The 18,225-nt window shown below is 47.1% G+C and overlaps 1 protein-coding gene across 3 annotated transcripts in view; it reads left to right on the top strand.

Moving 5' to 3' along the window:
* The window catches only part of EFCAB8 (EF-hand calcium binding domain 8), a 52,452-nt gene that overhangs the window by 19,701 nt on the left and 14,526 nt on the right, over positions 1–18,225 (top strand). Inside the window, exons 11-19 of one of the 3 annotated variants that reach the window (XM_041733420.1) lie at positions 979–1,116; positions 1,584–1,697; positions 2,847–3,074; positions 3,861–3,931; positions 4,877–5,081; positions 5,890–6,123; positions 7,280–7,414; positions 15,528–15,749; positions 16,285–16,422. In XM_041733420.1, the coding sequence (XP_041589354.1) occupies positions 979–1,116; positions 1,584–1,697; positions 2,847–3,074; positions 3,861–3,931; positions 4,877–5,081; positions 5,890–6,123; positions 7,280–7,414; positions 15,528–15,749; positions 16,285–16,422 (1,485 nt within the window). The remainder of the gene's footprint in view (positions 1–978; positions 1,117–1,583; positions 1,698–2,846; positions 3,075–3,860; positions 3,932–4,876; positions 5,082–5,889; positions 6,124–7,279; positions 7,415–15,527; positions 15,750–16,284; positions 16,423–18,225) is intronic. The other 2 variants (XM_041733422.1, XM_041733421.1) reach the window with 2 other exon arrangements.

Below are 18,225 nucleotides of genomic sequence, written 5' to 3'. Positions count from 1 at the left end.
GAGGTATACAATACGTGTGAGGCACTCCCCTGCCCTCCCCCTTCCCCAGACCTAAACTCGCACCTCAGCTTTCCTGGTGACCTTCTCCGGCTGCCCTGGCTCTCAGGGCCTGACTAGACCTTCTCTCAGTGCCCGGGGCTCCCAAGTTCAGGGCCTGTCACTTTGCTCATAGGCATTGATTGGTTCAGGGTACCACCCCATCTGCTGGGCTGCTCGAGTGTTCTGGCCAACGTGGTGATGCAGGCCAACAGCTCAAGGTTCCCTCCTTCAGGGCACATTTTTGTGTCTTTTGGGACTCAGTAGGTTGAAAGTTATCAGGACCCTTAGGTCACTGATGCCATGTTCCCTGACACAGCACACACTTGCTATTATCTGGAACTTTCCTGGTAGCCCCAAGAATTGGGCGTCATGGCCTATGCTGCAGGAGCCGAGGCTGGAGGGGTGGGGGACCGGGATGGGCTGGCCCAAATCCTCACAGTTAATGATAGGCAGAGGCAGGGTATGGATCAGAGTCTGGTCGATCCCAGTCCAGGCCGTTTCCTGCTTACTGCTGATGTTTCCAAGCAATGAGCATCCTGGAGGGACTTCAACTTGGGCTGAACTCGAGGAGGCTGCAGCTCTCTTGGTAGCCACTGTGTGCTGTGGCTGGCTTTAGTTGAGGTGGGCTGCAGGAGGAGCCTATGAGGGTCTGTAGGGGCTCATGCTGTCTTGCTTGGTCTTCATACTCAGGCATCGAGGGGCAGCTGCTCCAGGAGGAGGCCCTGCGGGAAGGCTCTGAATAGGTGATGCCTCAGTTTCCTCATCTGAGTATAAGAAGAGCATCTCTGTTGTACGGTTGGGATGTGTGCAGTAGGCATATGTCGAAGTTCTTGTGCCAGGTGCCACTGGCCCTACTCACATCCTAAGGCATCAGGTGCCCTCTGCATCCCTGAGCGCCCACTCTTAGCCTCTTTGCCTGTTTCTCACCACCTTCCCTAGAATATCCGCGTGTGGGACATGCAGGACTACATATGCCTCCAGTCCTTTTCCGGGAAGCTTTTTGCCCTGGGAAACTGCCCCATCACCAGTGTCTACTTCCACAAGAATGAAGACAGTCTCATCTGTAGCACCTTTTCAGTGAGTGCTGTGTGCGAGGGAGCAAGCCCCTGCTCCTGCCCAGGAGTGTATTAATTAGACATTGCCTCATCCCTCAAGGAACCTAGGAGGTAGAAGGAGAACAGAGAATGTCAGAAGAAAATCCTCCATATTGTGATGGAGATTTATGTCAGGTGCTTCTCAGAGCACAGAGATCCTTAGCCTAGCTTTAGGCAGGGCTTGGTCAGAGAAGGCTCCCTGGAGGAGCGGTCACCAGATTGAGGCTGTAAGCTTCCCAGAAGTTATGAGGGTACCTTGGATTTCCACGGCGTAGGGTTGAGAGGTATCAGTAGGCAGGCTGACAAGCTAAGAGGCCTCGCTGGGGTCAGGTCCATGCGCAGTCAGGATGTCTTGATGTTGCAATTTATTGGAAGTTTTTCCCCTGGGGCCAGTCATTGGGGGCAAGCTCTTCCAACTGCCCAGCTGCCTGCCCCTCTCCTCACCTACAGATTGGGATCCTAAAAGGGTACTTGGAGACCGAGGGGCCTGAGAAAACAAGGGAGAGGACCACAACTTACAGCACACCCCTGTGCGCTGTTCTCTACACCAAGATTTTTAAGCAGGTGAGTGGGCTGGGGCTGGTGGTCTCTCAGGTTGACAGGAGTGCCAGGTGACATAGGGCAGGACTCAGACCTCCCAATGTGTCTAGAGCTGCATCTAAGGAGCAGTCAGCACAGTGGCAGGGTGGGGGTAGGATTTATAGCTTTGAAGGTGGTGTGGGGCAGTGGCCTATGGATGAGAAGCAGCCCTGCAGAGGGGTCAGTGGCATGAGGTGGGGTGGGAGCTCCACCACTTGGCCAGAGGATCACCTTACTCCCCTGAGCCTGTGTGCTCCTGCCCCTGCCTCAGCTCAGTGCTGGACACACAGTCTTCTGTACACAGAGGGTGAGAGGGAGCACCGGGTAAGGGCTGGTATGAGATTCTCAGTGTGGGTGCTGTTCCTGGATGTCATTAAACAGGAAAGCCCCAGTCCAGGGAAGATCGGCACCCTGGTCCTGAGTAGAGATCTCTGGGTGGGGTGGAACAACCGAGTACATGGTATGGTCCCAGTGGGGGCTCCCCTTCCCTCTTCCCACTTCCATGGGGACCCCTTTTCTGGCCTGGGCTCTGGGCAGGACAGGCTGTATCTGCTGCGGGGTGGCACGAGGCCATTTACCTCTCTGCTCTCCTCTCTCAGGCCTGCTCCTGGCACCACCATCCTGCATACCTTAGGGATCTGGGATGCTTTCAAACACTTAAAATCCCCAGCTTTTCTAGATTATTCTCAGGAGGGTTGGTCTAAAATAGGCCCACCTGTTCCTGTTGCACTGACGTAGAGTGGCCTTCCCTTGTTCTCAAGTTCCTTTCTTGGGGACAATGAGTGTTCCTATTGTCACTGCCACCCCAGTATTAATGATGCTTCAGTAAATATCTTTTCTGAAGTAGAGATTATTTTCTCTGGATAGATTCTGATAAATGCCATTTCTGAGTTAAAGGGGATTTCACCAATATGGTTACTTCTAAAAGAGTTGTGCCGGCTGACACTGGCCTCTGCTAAAGGAAGGCCTGTCTTCGAGGCTCTTCTGGCAGCAGAAAGGCCCCGGATGCCTGTCCTCACAGTGCTTGGCGGGGAGGTGGGGGACTGGGCCAGCCCCAGCCATGACAGGTGGACGCCACTATCAGGAGTGAGGATGCTCTCACTCTAGGAGCTCCGGCTGTGTGCTCCCCCGCAGGTGGTAAGCGGCTGCCTGAGCAGCTTGGTGAGTGTGTGGGAGATCAAGACAGGCAAGAGGATGATGGAGTTCTCTGTGACTGGCGACCAGCAAGTGGAGCTGACCACCATGTGCCTGGATGAATCTGAGCGGTGCCTGCTCACGGGTTTGCGCGACGGCACCATAAAGATGTGGAACTACACTGTGGGTGAATGCCTGCTGACCTTCCCCAACCCGGACCAGCTGGAGGTCCGTCTGGTCTGTCAGCCGGGGCCAGGGGTGCTGTGTGAGAAGTGAGGCACAGCTCTCAAGGCTCTAGGCCTCCCTTGAAGGCTGTGACCATACACTGCTTGGCTTCAGGCTTTCCTGAGCCTTTGTGTTCTCCCCTGTAAAGTGAAGATAGCCAACAGTGCCTGGCTTTATTAAGGATGAGTGCTAGCTACTCTTGTCCTTTCAGTTTGTTAGCAAGCCTTACCCCGGGTATGAGAGGACCCCCGGGACCATGCCCTGAACTGAAGGCAGATGCTCAACCATTGAGCCATCCTGAATGGCATTTCTAGCAGTGGGGCCAGGTGAACCACATACTCACTCCTTTTTGGGAAATGTCTGAGAGCATCATAGGGATGTGTGTCTGTGGGGGTGGCTCAAAGCAAAGCCTATAGTTCCACTTTGGACCTAAGCCCCTTACTAACTCTTATGAAAGTCCTTTAACCAACTCCAAAGGAGCCCTTGGCCAAGTTGCTAGGGATCTGAGTACTTGTCCAGGTCCTATCACTTAGTTATTTGACCTTCTAGGTCAGTAGGTATCCACATATTAAGTGGACATGGATACCTACCCTCTCTTCCTCCTCCAAGTATATCAAATGGGATATTGTGAGCACATTCTAAAAAATATATGGTGGTATCGCTTTTAGGGAACTCTTATCATCATGGAGAGGTTTGACTTCTTGCTTGGTATGATTAGGAAGACATGCGGGGCCCAGGGCCATTTCCTCTGAGGTGCCTTAGGGCTCTGTTTTCTTTCATCTTCACTAGATTAGCGGGATTGTCCATATGAACAAAGTGTTCTACGTGACTGGATGGAGTAAGAGAATCACCTGTTTCATGTGAGTAGCAAGGGCAGCTGACTGTTCTCTACTTCACATGGGGTCCTCCATTCCTAGCTCCCCTAGTGGTTGGAAGACCAAGCAAGAAATTCATGGTGAATAACATTCAGTGCTTCATCTGCTTACCCATCCATTCCTTCATCAGTCTGTGAGGCTACCATGTTCTAGATTTTGTGCTATGTGCTGGAGATGGGTATAAACAAGAATGATGGGGTTTCTATCCTCCTAGGGGGAGGCAGATGCTAATCAAATGACTTCATTTATGATGATAAAGTCTTTTTTAAAAAATATTTTATTTATTTATTCATGAGAGACCGTGGGAGAGAGGCAGAGATATAGGCAGGGGGAGAAGCAGTCTCTCTGTGGGGACCTGATGCAGAACTCGATCCCAGGACCCTGGGATCATGCTCTGAGCTGAAGGTATGTGCTTAACCACTGAGCCACCAGTGCATCCCGATGATAAAGTCTTTTGAGTGCTGTGGGAAAAAAAACGTACAACTTTCTATGGGGAGGGGATGGAAATCTGATTTAGTCTCAGGGGCAGTCCGGAAAGGCTCATCTGAGGATGTAGTGGGTGGAGTGGGATCTTCTCAGTGAAGCAGCAAAGGGCTTGGGGTAGGAGGGACATTCTAGGCAGAGGGAACAGAATGTGCAAGGCCTCTTCCTTTTTAGAGGGCTTTGTTAGGGCCATGACTTCTGTCCTTTAATCCTTACTCAGATGTCTGAACAGGGCAATTCTGGAAGATTAGTTTATATAAAGTCCCTGGGACGGAGCCTTTGTAGTTGGCACATAGTAGGCACTTAGTAAATGAGGTAAGTGAGGCAGAGCTTCAACCTGACTGTCTTCTCCCAAGTTGCCTCCCAGAATCTAAAGGCCTTGGTGTTTCCTTCCTGTGGAGCACTGAAGGCCAAGTTCCCTGCCCTCCCCATTCTGGCCCTCTGTAGGCTCCATGAGACCAAGCCAGTCCTCCTGTACTACCAATGGCAGAGCTTCCACAAGGAAGATGTTCTGAGCATGGCCAAGTACCAAAACCAGTTCCTTGGGACCTCTTCCTACAATGGAGATATTCTCTTCTGGAACATCAACCTGTTCAAGCCCATCCTCAATTTCAATGCTTCTAAGAGCCCCTGGCCTTTGCTGCCCAAGAAGGTATGGTCTGTCTCGGCTATGGGTGAGAATCAGCTGGAGGGCCTAGGGCGGGCAGGAAGCATTCCTGGGAAGGGGAGGGCACGTGATAACTTTGGAGGCAGTTGGAAGCTAGATAGTTGGGTGCTAGTTTCTATAATTATTCTTGTTTGACAGACAAGGAAACTGAGGCACAGGGAGGTTAAGCATCTTGCCTGAGGTTGCACAGCTAAGAAGTGATAGGTCCGGACCCAGGCAGTCTGACTGCAGAGGCTGTGCTGCTGGTCGTGTTCCTCTGTCTCTCCTTGAAGGCGGTTCCTATCTTACTCATACTGTTAATCCGGGCTCACTGAGCTCATGGGAGGGATCTAGGAAACCCACACTATCTCTGAATTATGCTATCTTTGCAGATGAAAGCTGGAAGGGGCCTTCAGGGTCACCTCATCCAGTGACTTTCCAAACATGTTGGGGAGAGATGCTCAGAGGCTACTGTAGCAGCTTCCCCTAGAGTAGTTGGGCTTTTTACCTATTTTATACTTCGGAACTTCCCTTAAGATTAAAAGTGACCTCACAAATATTTGGAAACCATTGTCCATTTTACAGATGGAGAGACCTAGTCCCTCATGGGAGTAGTATCTGCCTGTGGGTACTCAGGGCATTCATGGTTGGCCCTGGGACAGGGTTATGAGCTCCTGTTTGATGACTGTAAGGGTACTCGGTTTCTAGGGAGCAAGCCCTGGGGCACCTGGAGGGCCCTTACTGGGCTGAGGAGGCCCTGCATTTCTCTTTGGGGCATTACAGTGTCACAGGGGCAGTTGTCTCCCTGGCATAGATCCAAGAAGTGGACAACTCCCTGGCTGAGAGCCTCCAGTCCAGCAAGCTTTGTGTGGAACATAAGGAGTGGGCATACAAACCATCAACGCAGCCCCTGGGACCTAGAGCCAGGGCTGTAGCCAATGCCAACCTGCAACGGAACCTGATGTCAGCTCCCCCAGTGATGAAGCGCCCCAGAGACAAGGAGCCAGAAAAGCCCATGTCCCCGCAGGTGGGAGCGGAGCTGAGTCAGGTGATTACCCTCATTTCCTAGCTACCTGTGTGCCTATTGTGTGTTTGTGTCCTTATATGGAGCAGTTGATAGAGGGTCCATCAATTTGCTTTGAGCCTTGCAGTGAGGCAGGCCACCTCCCTGGTTAGATTCACCATATGCAGCCCACTCTGCTGCCTCAATCCTGGGCATGTTCCTTTCCTAGAGCATGGCCAGTACCAGACTGCAGCATCTACAAGCTCAGGGGCCAGACCTGGAGGGCAGACCACCCAAATAACCTGGAATCAACCATAGGCTAGTTGCTGGGGCTACATTTTCAGTCTCCCAGCAGGTGTGACCTGGCACAGATGAGCCACTGGGGCCTGCCTACTTCTGCTGCTGAGCCTCATCTCCCTGGAAACCAGGCTTCAGGGGTCTGAGGCCCAAGTAGAGGCAAACTATTTCCTTTTCCCTCTGACCTCTCATCTCTGCCCCAGGATTAACGCTGGGGCAGCCTTGACTGATGATCCCATTGTGAGGGGGTAGGGAGATAGAGCGGGGGATTTGGCTTCTGCAGTGAGTACAATATCTCTTGTGTGGAGCCAGGGGAGCCCATCAGACTGCTTCAGCCCTTGAAGCCTGATTCCCATTCCTGGAAACTGAGGTTTGAAAGAGAGTTCCCTCCCCTGCCCCCCACACCCTTCCACTAACACATGACACTTGTCAGGAGTAGGCAGAGTAGACCTGGAGCCCACGTCCCCTGCTCCAGCAGGTTCTACTCTAAGGCGCTCATACTGCACTACTACAGGATGCTCGGAGCACCTCTGGAGTATCGGGGCTGCACCACTGCACTAACATCTTCTAGAGCAATGGGTATATATACTCCCTAACCCTCTCCTTTGACCAGCGGTCTCTTCCAGGACAAGGCTGGGGTGGGGGTGTACTCTAAAGGCAAACTCAAGTCTCTACCCTGAGAATGGAAGCTTCTGGTTACTTAAAATGGAGACTCCCCAGCGCTGGAGTGTCTTTACTACAGAATCCTTTACATACTTGGCTGGGCCTTTCGCAGGGCAGTGGATCTATTGAGGAGGGCTGGGCTGGCTGTACTTCCAGCATCTGCCTCTGGTCTCTGTTCCCCCACAGGGTAGGGAGACACTCCCCCACTATGATGATCTGGGAGGCCCATTTTTCTTTCCAGAAACATGTCAGTTCACAAAGCCCCAAGCTGTTAAGAATGCCCCATGGCAAACAGTCCATCATCAGAGACGCTCAAAGGAAAAGAGGGGAATTCCAGAAGAAGATACTACTGCAATCCAACACATCAGTGGAGAAGGTGGGCCACGTGTAGGCAGGGTCTGGTCTGTGAGCTGGGCATGAACAGTCGGGTTGGGCTGGGAAGGGCAGGGCTGACAAGCCTAGGGGGCCAGCCTGATTCTCCCCAGGACCTGGAGAGGCGTAGTGGAGGTGAAGGTACCATTCAGGATTCTGGCTTGAGGGCTGCTGTGGTGGGGGTTGTGGGGAAGCTCCTTGGGTGTGCATGGAGGGCTGTCAAGAGTCCGCTTCTGGTTGGTGGGCTGGACTGGGAAGTAGGAGAAGCAGCATTGCCAGAACCCACTATTAAAATGCCCTTCTGAGCTCTAGTAGGGTGTTTTGTACAGCATGTGAGTAGGGATTGGGTCATCTCTGTTCTCCCCCTTGCACCTTTCCCCTCACTGACCCTGGGTGCCCCACACTGTGTTGTCACCACTAGATGAAGTCATCACTAAGGTCCCTTCTAGTTTTGATCCGCAAAGATAACAGTAATTCAGAGACTACTTGGGTTCCCTAAGTCCCTACCAGGGGCCTAGTGAAAATACACATCATAGTTGTGTCAGGGTGTGGCAGGACTGCCCCCTTTCCCAGCTCTAGGACACTGGGGACCTAGGAATAGGGGAGCAGTGCCCTGCAGAGCTGGGTCCTGCAGTAGTGGAGTGGAGAGCTGTGAGTGGTTGGACTGTCTGTCCTCCAGATTCTGAATGCACTTCTGTCTCTTTTAGAAACTGCCTTGGGGTGCCTGCCTGGCTCAGTTGGTAGAGCATGCAATTTTTGATCTCGGGTTGTTAGTTCGAGTCTCACATGAGATGTAGAGATTACCTTAAAAAAAAAAAAGCCTTAAAAGAAAAAAAATTTTCAAAGTAGTAACACTAGTTGGTTAAAAAAAGAAAATAAAAGAAATGTGTATAAAGCAAAATATAAAGGTCCTAAACATGTCTCATTCAATAAAATAGTAGCAGCCACAGTCACTTCTAGTGGATTGGTGAACTGGGTTTGCTTTTATCCTTTTTATTTTTAGACCAGTGGTATAAAATTATAGTTATGTCCTACCATGTACTTTTTAAAAATTTAACTATGTGACATGGAGATGTTTTCATATCAGTAATTTAGATTCATCTTATTCTTTTGTTAACTTATCTTATTCTTTGTAATAATTGCAGAGTGCCCGTAGTTTGAATGTGTCACAAACGATTAAGCCAGCCTTCTCTTGATAGACATGTAGGTTAATTCCAATTAACTTTGATGAGCAGCTCTGCATTGAATGTCCTTGTACATATGCTTCTGTGCACTTTTGTAAGTGCACTGAAAGGATGGATTCCTGGAAACAATTGCTCAAAAGATCCTATCCCTTTCAGCCTCTGAGTCTGACCAAAGTAGATGACTCAGAGTCTGACCTTTGGCTGTGACCTAGTCCCATCAGGGCACAGACAGTTATTCACTGAGTGTTTACCACATGCCAGGCTCTGGGGGTGGCAGCAGGGAATAAAAGAAACAAAAACCTGTGCCCTCATGGAGCTGACTTCTAGTTGGGGTGAGACAATTAACCAGCAAGTAAAATAAGCGGTAGGTCATGGGTGAGTAAATACAGTGGAGATCCAGAAAACTGAGGCTAGAGTAGGGAGGATGGCAAGGGAGATGGAGAGGTGTGGCTGTTTGCATAGGGTGGTCAGGGAGGGCTTCACAGAGGAGGTGGCATTTGCAGAGTTTGAAGCTCTAGTTATTTGGAAGGATGGTGAAGCAGGCAGAGGGAGCAGCGGGTGCAAAGGCCTCACTGAAGAGAGCTTATTTGAAATGTTCAATAAAGAGCACTTCTCTCCTCTCTCTCTCTCTCTAATTAGAATATGGTACATGTCCTTCATTAAAACTGAAAACTTCAAGCCTTACAAGAGTGTATAAAATAAAAGAATGACTTGCCTTCTTCCTCAATCTCCAGGGGTAACTAGTTCTAAGGCATGTGGTATCCTCATAGATGCCTTTCTGTGCATACACAAGTACATACATATATGAAAGTATATTTGTTCCTATAAATATTTTTTAGCCAAATAGTATCCTCTTACTTATACACTACTCTGCAGGTTGCTCTTTTTCATCGACACCTCATGACATCTCTTCCTGCAGTATCTGTGGAGCCCTGGCCTCTCTTTTACTAGCTGCATGGCATTTTGGTATATGCTATGCCTGACCTGTCCAGGCTGGCCCACTGTTTCTGCCATAGGGGTAGATTTACAGGCTCTGCCTTTATAGCAACATTGGATCTCTTGTCTACTTCAGAGACTCCAGGATTAGAAATGCACTCTTAGAAAGCTTTTGGTATGTTGCGCTATATTCCAGCCTAATAATAATAGCAACAGCAGTTAATATTTACTGGGCTCTTAGTATCTGCCAGATGTGAGCTTAAACATTTACATGAATTATTTTTCTTTCTCAAACAGCCCTGGTGGGTACGTATTATTACTATTCCCATTTTATAGATAGAGACTGGGGCTCAATGAGGTGAAGTGACTTGTGCAAGATTCTCATTGTCAGAAAATAACTGAGCCAAGGCCTGATTCCAGATCTGTTGGTTTTCAAAGTCTGTGTCCTTGACTCTTTGTCCTGCTACCATTGGGAATTCCTTGGGCTTTTTATCTGGACTGGTGATCTGTGTGTAATATACATATTTCTAAAGATTTTATTTATTTATTCATGAGAGACAGAGAGAGAAAGAGAGAGAGGCAGAGACATAGGCAGAGGGAGAAGCAGGCTCCCCATGGTAAGCCTGATGTGGGACTTGATCCCAGGACCCCAGGATTACACCCTGAGCCAAAGGGAGATGCTCAACCACTGAGCCACCTAGTGCCCCAATCTGTGTGTAATATGATTTGTGTCATGAACCTTGACAAGAATCTTTGGAGATTGCATGCAAAGGGCTGAATGTCTATTGGTGAAATTTTAGGCACTGTGGTTTGTGTGTGTGCACATGTCCTGTGCAAGGCTGGTCCACATCTGATGTTGACCTTGCTTCCTGGCTTCTAAGTGCTCTGTCTTGTACCTCCACTGTTCCTGAAACAGCAAAGTCCTTTCCCTCTGGGGAACTGGGTGGCAGACAGAGTGGAATGTCTCAGGATGGTGCCCTGGAGAGGGTCCCCCTTGGTCCAAGCCTTTCCCTAGTGGATGAGAGTCAGGTGGATGGGGTAAAATGGGGAGTTTTACCTGGCAGGCTTCCTGCAACCATTTCTGTCTGGCCCTTGGAGGGAGATAAGGACATAGATCCAGGTGCAGCTGTGTCTCTTATGGTCTGTAGATGAAGGCCCAGTCCTTGACCCTCTCCTTTGCAGTGAGGGACGAGATGGGTGGAGAGTAGCAAACCCCTCCCAGAGGCATGAAGCCCAGCCCAGGTGTAGCTTGAGCTTCTTCTGCAGGGGTCCCAGGCAGACCTTTAGTTGCCCTGCTATTGAGAGCTGTCTGGGACCTCTGGGATGAGTGAGGCTGGAACACCAACCTCAATCCAGAAGCTCTTTCCAAATTGGGCAGGAGACTCTCTTCAAAGTCTCAGGGGCCACGTGCAGAGCACAAAAAGAATAGTGTTGCTTACCTGCCTTCCAACCCCACGGATCCTGCTCAGTCCTGCCCAGGGCAGGGCATCCTACTGTGTCCACTCCAGACACTGGCCACAGCCCTGACTATGTCCTCCTGCAGACCTATGGCCCTCTCTGAGCCTGCAGCAGTCTCTGGCCATCATGTACCTTCAGTCTGCCTATTCAAGCTGTCCCAGGGGTGGTGCAGGAAGGATTGGGAAGGAAGCCTCAACTTTCCCCAATTCAGAAATGGGAGATCTTGGTGGCACATCATTTTGGTGAATCCTGTGTTGGTATGAGGAATCACATTTTATTGAGAATACTTAATGATCTGGAGTCAGCTTATGACAAAATTATCTTTAAAAATGATAAATAGGGGATCCCTGGGTGGCTCAGTGGTTTAGTGCCTGCCTTTGGCCCGGGGCGCGATCCTGGAGTCCCGGGATCGAGTCCCACATCAGGTTCCCGGCGTGGGCCTGCTTCTCCCTCCTCCTGTGTCTCTGCCTCTCTCTCTCTCTATGTCTATCATAAATAAATAAATCTTTAAAAAAATAAAAATAAAATGATAAATAATGATTACAATAAAAAATTAAGTGTGCCTGTTTGAGAGTTATTTTTATATACTTATTTGCTATATATACACACAGGTGTGTGTGTGTGTGTGTTTTTTTTTTTTTAAGATTTTATTTACTTATTCATGAGAGACACAGAGAGATAGAGAGGCACAGACACAGGCAGAGGGAGAAGCAGGCTCTATGCAGGCAGCCCGACGCGGGACTCGATCCCTGGTCTCCAGGATCACACCCCAGGGCCAAAGGCAGCGCTAAACCTCTGAGTCACCCGGGCTGCCTGTGGTTTTGGTTTTTAAACAAGATTGAGAACATTTGAGACTATAGTCCAGCTATTTGCTTTTTTTTTTTTTAAACCTAGCAATGTAGAGCGGACAACTTTTCCTCTCTGTACTTATAAATCTATCTACTCCATTCTTATTAATGGCTTTATACAGAGGGCCAATCTTTGCTTTTTTGAACCTAAAACTTACATAACTTGGTAGGCATACCTTATGAAAAATAACACAAAATTATGAATAAAAAACTCGATACAAAGGTGAAAATTTATTTAGAATGAGAAAAGAAATGACAATTCTAAAACTTATAGCTGACAATTATAACAGTCATCACATGTTGCTAATCCCTCCCTTGGAAGGGCTTTGAACTTGAGCTTGAGTTTTGCCTTAAGCTTTATGAACTTCACTGGTACCTACCCCTGGCTTCAGTACTTTTCTTTGGATTTGCCATGACTTATTTAATGAATGCCCGAATGATAGACATTTAACTTGTTCCTAGTTTTTTGCTATTATAAACAATGGTGCAACTGAGATCCTCATAGATTTGTCTATGCAGTTATGCTAGATTTTCCAGAAGTGGGATTGATGGATCACCAAATGAGCACAATTAATATTTTGATGGATGAAGCCAATTTGGTCTCTAAGAAGGCCGTGATGAACTGCCTTCCCTCCAATGGTGTGTGCATCTACCTTTGTCCTTACACTAAGTCAGTGATGGATACTAGCCTTTTCTTAATTTCTGCCAGTCTGGTAGGTAGAAATTTTTCTAAAAAATATCTCTTTATTTGTAATACTGAGCTTTCTATATGTTTGTTAGACATTTTTCTTTCTTTCTTTCTTTCTTTCTTTCTTTCTTTCTTTCTTTCTTTCTTTCTTTCTTTCTTTCTTTCTTTCTTTCTTTCTTTCTTTCTTTCTTTCTTTCTCTTTCTTCTTTCCTTCCTTCCTTCCTTCCTTCCTTCCTTCCTTCCTTCCTTCCTTCCAGAGAGTGTGGGCATGTGCATGAGTGTGGGGGGCAGGGGCAGAAGGGGAGGCAGAGAGAGAGAGTGTGTTTTTTTAAAAAGATTTTATTTATTTATTCATGAAACACACACACACACACACACACACACACACACACACACACACAGAGGCAGAGACAGACAGAGGGAGAAACAGGCTCCACGCAGGGATCCCGATGTGGGACTTGATCCTGGGTCTCCAGGATCACGCCCTGGGCTGAAGGCAGATGCCCAACCGCTGAGCCACCCAGGCGTCCCAAGAGTTTTAAGCAGACTCCATGCCGAGCAGAGAGCCCACCACGGGGCTTGATCCCATGACCCTGAGATCATGACCTGAGCTGAAATCAAGAGTCGGACATTTAACCAACTGAGCCACCCAGGTGCCCCTAGACGTTTGTATTTTTTCAATAAATTAAACATTCACTCATATCCTTTGTCCGTTGTTTTTCACATTAATTTCTTAGAGCTCCTTAAATGCTTTGGAAATGAATCCTTTGCTTGTTGTGTGTGTCTGTGTGTGTATATAAAAAAATATATATATATATTTTTTGCCTGTTGTATATTTGCAGATACTTTTACCTCATCTGCCTTTGTGATGTCACGCTGAGGTTTTAGTTTTTATCTAGCTCTCTTTATTTTTTATTTTTTTTTATTTTTTTTAATTTTTTTTTTTAATTTATTTATGATAGTCACAGAGAGAGAGAGAGAGAGAGGCAGAGACACAGGCAGAGGGAGAAGCAGGCTCCATGCACCGGGAGCCTGACGTGGGATTCGATCCTGGGTCTCCAGGATCGCGCCCTGGGCCAAAGGCAGGCGCCAAACCGCTGCGCCACCCAGGGATCCCTCTCTTTATTATTTTCCTTTGTGACACTAGAAAAAGGCATTGTTTATCTCAAAATCACAGAAAAGTTTGTTATATTTTCTCCTGGATACTTTTTTTAAAAAAAGATTTTATTTATTTATTCATGAGAGACACACACACACAGAGAAACAGAGACATAGGCAGAGGGAGAAGCAGGCTCCACGCGGGGAGCCCGATGTGGGACTCGATCCCCAGGACTCCAGCCAGCATCACGCCCTGAGCCGGAAGGCAGATGCTTAACCGCTGAGCCACCCAGGCGTCCCTCTCCTGGATACTTTTAAAAAGATTTTATTTATTTACTCATGAGAGACACAGAGAAGCAGACATAGGCAGAGGGAGAAGCAGGCTCCCTGCGGGGAACCCGATATGGGACTTGATCCCAGGGTCCTGAGATCATGCCTGAGCCAAAAGGCAGATGCTCAACCACTGAGCCACCCAGGTACCCCCTCTCCTGGATATTTATAATTGTGTCTCTATTGAGTCATCTTTCTGTCCCATCTGAGTAGTTTTGTGTATGGTGTGATGTATGAATCCAAAAATTTTTTTCTAAGTTAATAGCCAGTTTTTCAAATGCCATTTATTGCATAGTTTCTCTTTTCTCCACTGACTTGAGAGTCTATCATTCTTATATAGTATTAGAGTCTTCTATAATCTGTTTCTGGGATCTCTCTTCTTCCATGAGTATTTTTGTCTATTCTTGCATGTGTATTTCATAATTTTAAAAAATTTTTATTTAAATTCAATTTGCCAACATATAACACCCAGTGCTCATCTCATCTTGTGCCCACCTTAGTGCCCTTCACCTAGTTACCCTATCCTCTCACCTACTTCCCCTTCTGTGTATTTCATAATTTAAAAGTGATAAAAGTCTTTATAGACAATGCATTAAAATCTTCATGGAGATTATTTCTGGGTATTGGGATTCTGTGGATGATTTTAATTTCTTCTCATCTGTCTGTGCTATCCACATTTTGTACTGCATGCAAGTATACTTGCATAAAGTGGGGAAATGCCTGCCCTTTGTCTTTGGTTTAGAGACTCCTGGTTCTGTGGCCCTGGCACCTGGGCCAACAGGAAGCAGGTTAATTTTATTTTGGACATGTATGATGATAGAGGGATAATCAAGAGTTTTTGTTGTAGGTGAAGTGTTTTGGAACACATAAGCCACCACACTGTAATTTTTTTAAAGCTTTATTTATTTAAGAGAGAACGAGCAAGCAGGGAGAGAGGAACAGAGAGAGTCTGAAGCAGACTCCTTGCTGAGCACAGAGCCCAAAGTGGGTCTTGATTTTACAACATTGAGATTATGACACTGTGAGATCACAACCTGAGCCGAAACCAAGAATTGGTTGCTTAGCCCGCTGCACCACCCAGGCACCCCAAACCACACTGTAATTTCTGACATAGCAGGAATGGGGCAGAAGGGGAGAGCCTCAAGTGGATTCCCTGCTGATCATGGAGCCTGACTCAGAGCTCAATCTCAAGATCCTGAGATCATGACCTGAGCCAATATCATGAGGCCACTTAACCAACTAAGCCACCCAGGTGCCCCTTGTATGTCTTTTTTCAATGAACATTCACTGATCATGTACCATATGTCAGGCACCATTACAGTTACTGAGGATAAAATAATGAACAAAAAAAGACATAAATCCTTGTGCTCATGAAGCTCATAGTGTACCAGAGCATTCCTTGGTTTCAGCTAGGAAGGAAGAGTGATAGATAGTCAGCATTCTCACCGGGCATCTAGGAAAGTGTGGGACTGGGAGGGGGTGGTGACCTGCCCAGGGCCCTCGGCACCACATGACAGTGGCCAGGGCGAGTCCCAGCTCATAGCACTGCTGAGTGGGCCTGCCTCTTTCCCACAGATAATCTTCCTGCAGACCAGGCCTCGCCTGCCACACATAGCCGCCCTGCTGAGCAGCTGCATCGATGGCTACATCTATGCCTGGTCCATTCACGGGAGTGGAGGCCTGTTGGGGAAGTTCCCTGTGGACTTCAAAAACCAGGGGGATGTGGGTGTGGGTGCCATGGCCACGGACGAGAAAGACTTGATCCTTGTCACAGGAGATTGTAAAGGACACATCAAGGTGAGGAAGAACTGGTTTGAGATTGAGGGGCTGGCACCAGCCAAACTGTGGCCACATCTCTGCTGCATGTGGCACCAGCCTAGTCCCTACTCCCCTGGGTACTGGTTTCATTCATACAACAGTGGACAGTAGAAGTCCTCTTTTGCTCTGGTGAGCCCAGGAAATGAATGAGGACATGGCTCCAAAGGGCCCTCCCAACAAGCCTCTCCCAGTGGGTCCCCTGCAAAATTGTTCTCTTCCCGCAACCCCTCACCCCCGGCTGTGCATCTCTGCAATTAGGTGTCTCAGGAGCTGACTTCGTGTGTCGTGGTGAGACGTGAGGCTAGAGTGTCTTGTCATATCCTCTCTGCATGCCCGCAAAGGGGTCTGGCCTAGGAGATGCCCAGGGCCCCTTCTGACCCTGAGCATCTGGGTATTTCAGAGGTGTGAATGTTCACACCTCAGAGTGAAGAGAAATAGAGTGGGAGGGGCCCACAGTGTGAGTTGGTGTTGGGGTCATGGGGTGCTGGGCCACTAACCCCCATTTTATGCCTAGATTTGGGACATCGAGGATTATTGCACGTTCACCGACAAGACACCACTTCAACCCAGAGGGACAAACAAGTTCCAGTTCTTAATTCCTGAGCAGGTCCAGATCCACCTGCCACACTACATCCCCTTGAAAGAGAAGGAGGTAGGAAGATTACCAGGGGAATTGGAGCCACACTATTGAGTTGGGGCCAAGGTTCTCTCCCTGAGGTTCTGAGTCTTTCATGTTTCCTGTTCAAGGTAGTCTGGTTGATGTAGAAAAGCTTTTAGCCAGAAGTCACCATTAACCAGTAAAACACAAGCATACACACACCAAATATACCCACATGAATACACACACACATGTAGCCATGTATCCCTAGCCACCCCTTCCGTGGGCTTTAATTTTTCCAATGAGGGTCCTGAGGTCATGAATTCTTTTTAAAATAAAGAAAATATTTGGGATACCTGGCTGGCTTAGTCAGTACAGCATGTGACTCTTGATCTCAGGGTGGTGAGTTTGAGCCTCACATTAGGTGTAGAGATTACTTAAAAAATAAAATCCTTTAAAAAATAATGAAAATACGTATGTATTTTGTTGAGTAGGTAATATATTTACATAGTCCAAAAATCACTTAATATTTCTCTAATAACGAGTGAAGTCGAGCACCTTTTCCTTGGTTATCAGGAAAATGCAAATTAAGACCACAGTGTGATACCACTACACACCCACCAGAATGACTAAGACTAAAACCATAGGCAATACCAAATGTTGGCAAGGATCAACTGGAATTTCCACTGCTGGCAGGAATGTAGATTGGCATAATCCTTTTGGGGAACTGTTGGGCAGTAACTGCTAGACTTGAATATATGTCTACACTATGATCCATCAATTCCACTTTTAGGTTTATACCTAAGAGAAGCCTCTGCTCTGAAAGATAATGAATAAGAACATTTGATAGAATTACCATTTGTAATAACTCTACATTTGCAACAACCCACATGCCCATCAGTGGAAACTGAAAAAATAAATTGCACTGTACATACTGTATGGAACAATATCCAGCATTAGAAATGAATTATTTGCAACTTATTACAAAGTGGGTTATTATTTGAACAATATAAGTGAAAGAAGACACGAGAGAAGACATATTATAAGTTTTATAGTTCCATCTATATAAAATACAAAAAACAGATAAAACAGACGTACCCTATTAGAAATGATTATTTTTGTGTGGGGCATGGAGTAGTTGGAAGGAGTCAGGTGGGGGGCTTTGTGGACTGACGATGCTCTGTTGCATAATCTGGGTCTGGTCATGCAGTTGTGTTCAGTTTGTAAAAATTTACTCTGGCATTTTTCTGTATGTATATTATGTATCGATGAAGATTTTAAAACTCAGGAGATGCAAAAAGGCTTATAGTGAGGACACTTACTCTTGCTTCTGCCTGACCCCCCAAAACAGTTCTTGTTTCACTTCTATTGATTTTTTATTATTCCTCCAGTATTTATTTATGCAAACAGAAGTGCAGAAAGTCCTTTCCTCCTTATTTTTATGTAATGGTAGCAGGTCATATGCACCGGTACTCATCTTGCTTTTCTTATTGCATAATGTATCTTGGAAATCTTTGCATATGATTACACTATTCTCTATAGCTGTGTAATAAGCCATAGGATATATTAATTATATAATTCCCTTTGAAGGGAAACTGAGGTTGTTTTCAATCTTTTGTTCTTAAATGAAAGTGAGTAGTGCATGTTATTTCATATGTGTGAAAAATATGTCTGAAGGATAAATTCCTGGAAGTGAGATTTCTAGGTCAAAGGGTTGTATGTGTTTGCAGTTTTGAAAGCCATCTTACAGTCTTATGTGCCTTTTGAATCTCTGCACAAAGATATTATGACTGGTCTGGTTTTAGTAAGAAGGAAATTTCACTGCATTCAAATCTGTTGGCAACCAGTCACTCATAG

The sequence above is a fragment of the Vulpes lagopus genome, chromosome 18 (genome assembly GCF_018345385.1).
Source record: "Vulpes lagopus strain Blue_001 chromosome 18, ASM1834538v1, whole genome shotgun sequence".
In the NCBI taxonomy this organism is placed as follows: Eukaryota; Metazoa; Chordata; class Mammalia; order Carnivora; family Canidae; genus Vulpes; species Vulpes lagopus.
This window is presented reverse-complemented; position numbering and strand designations above follow the sequence as displayed.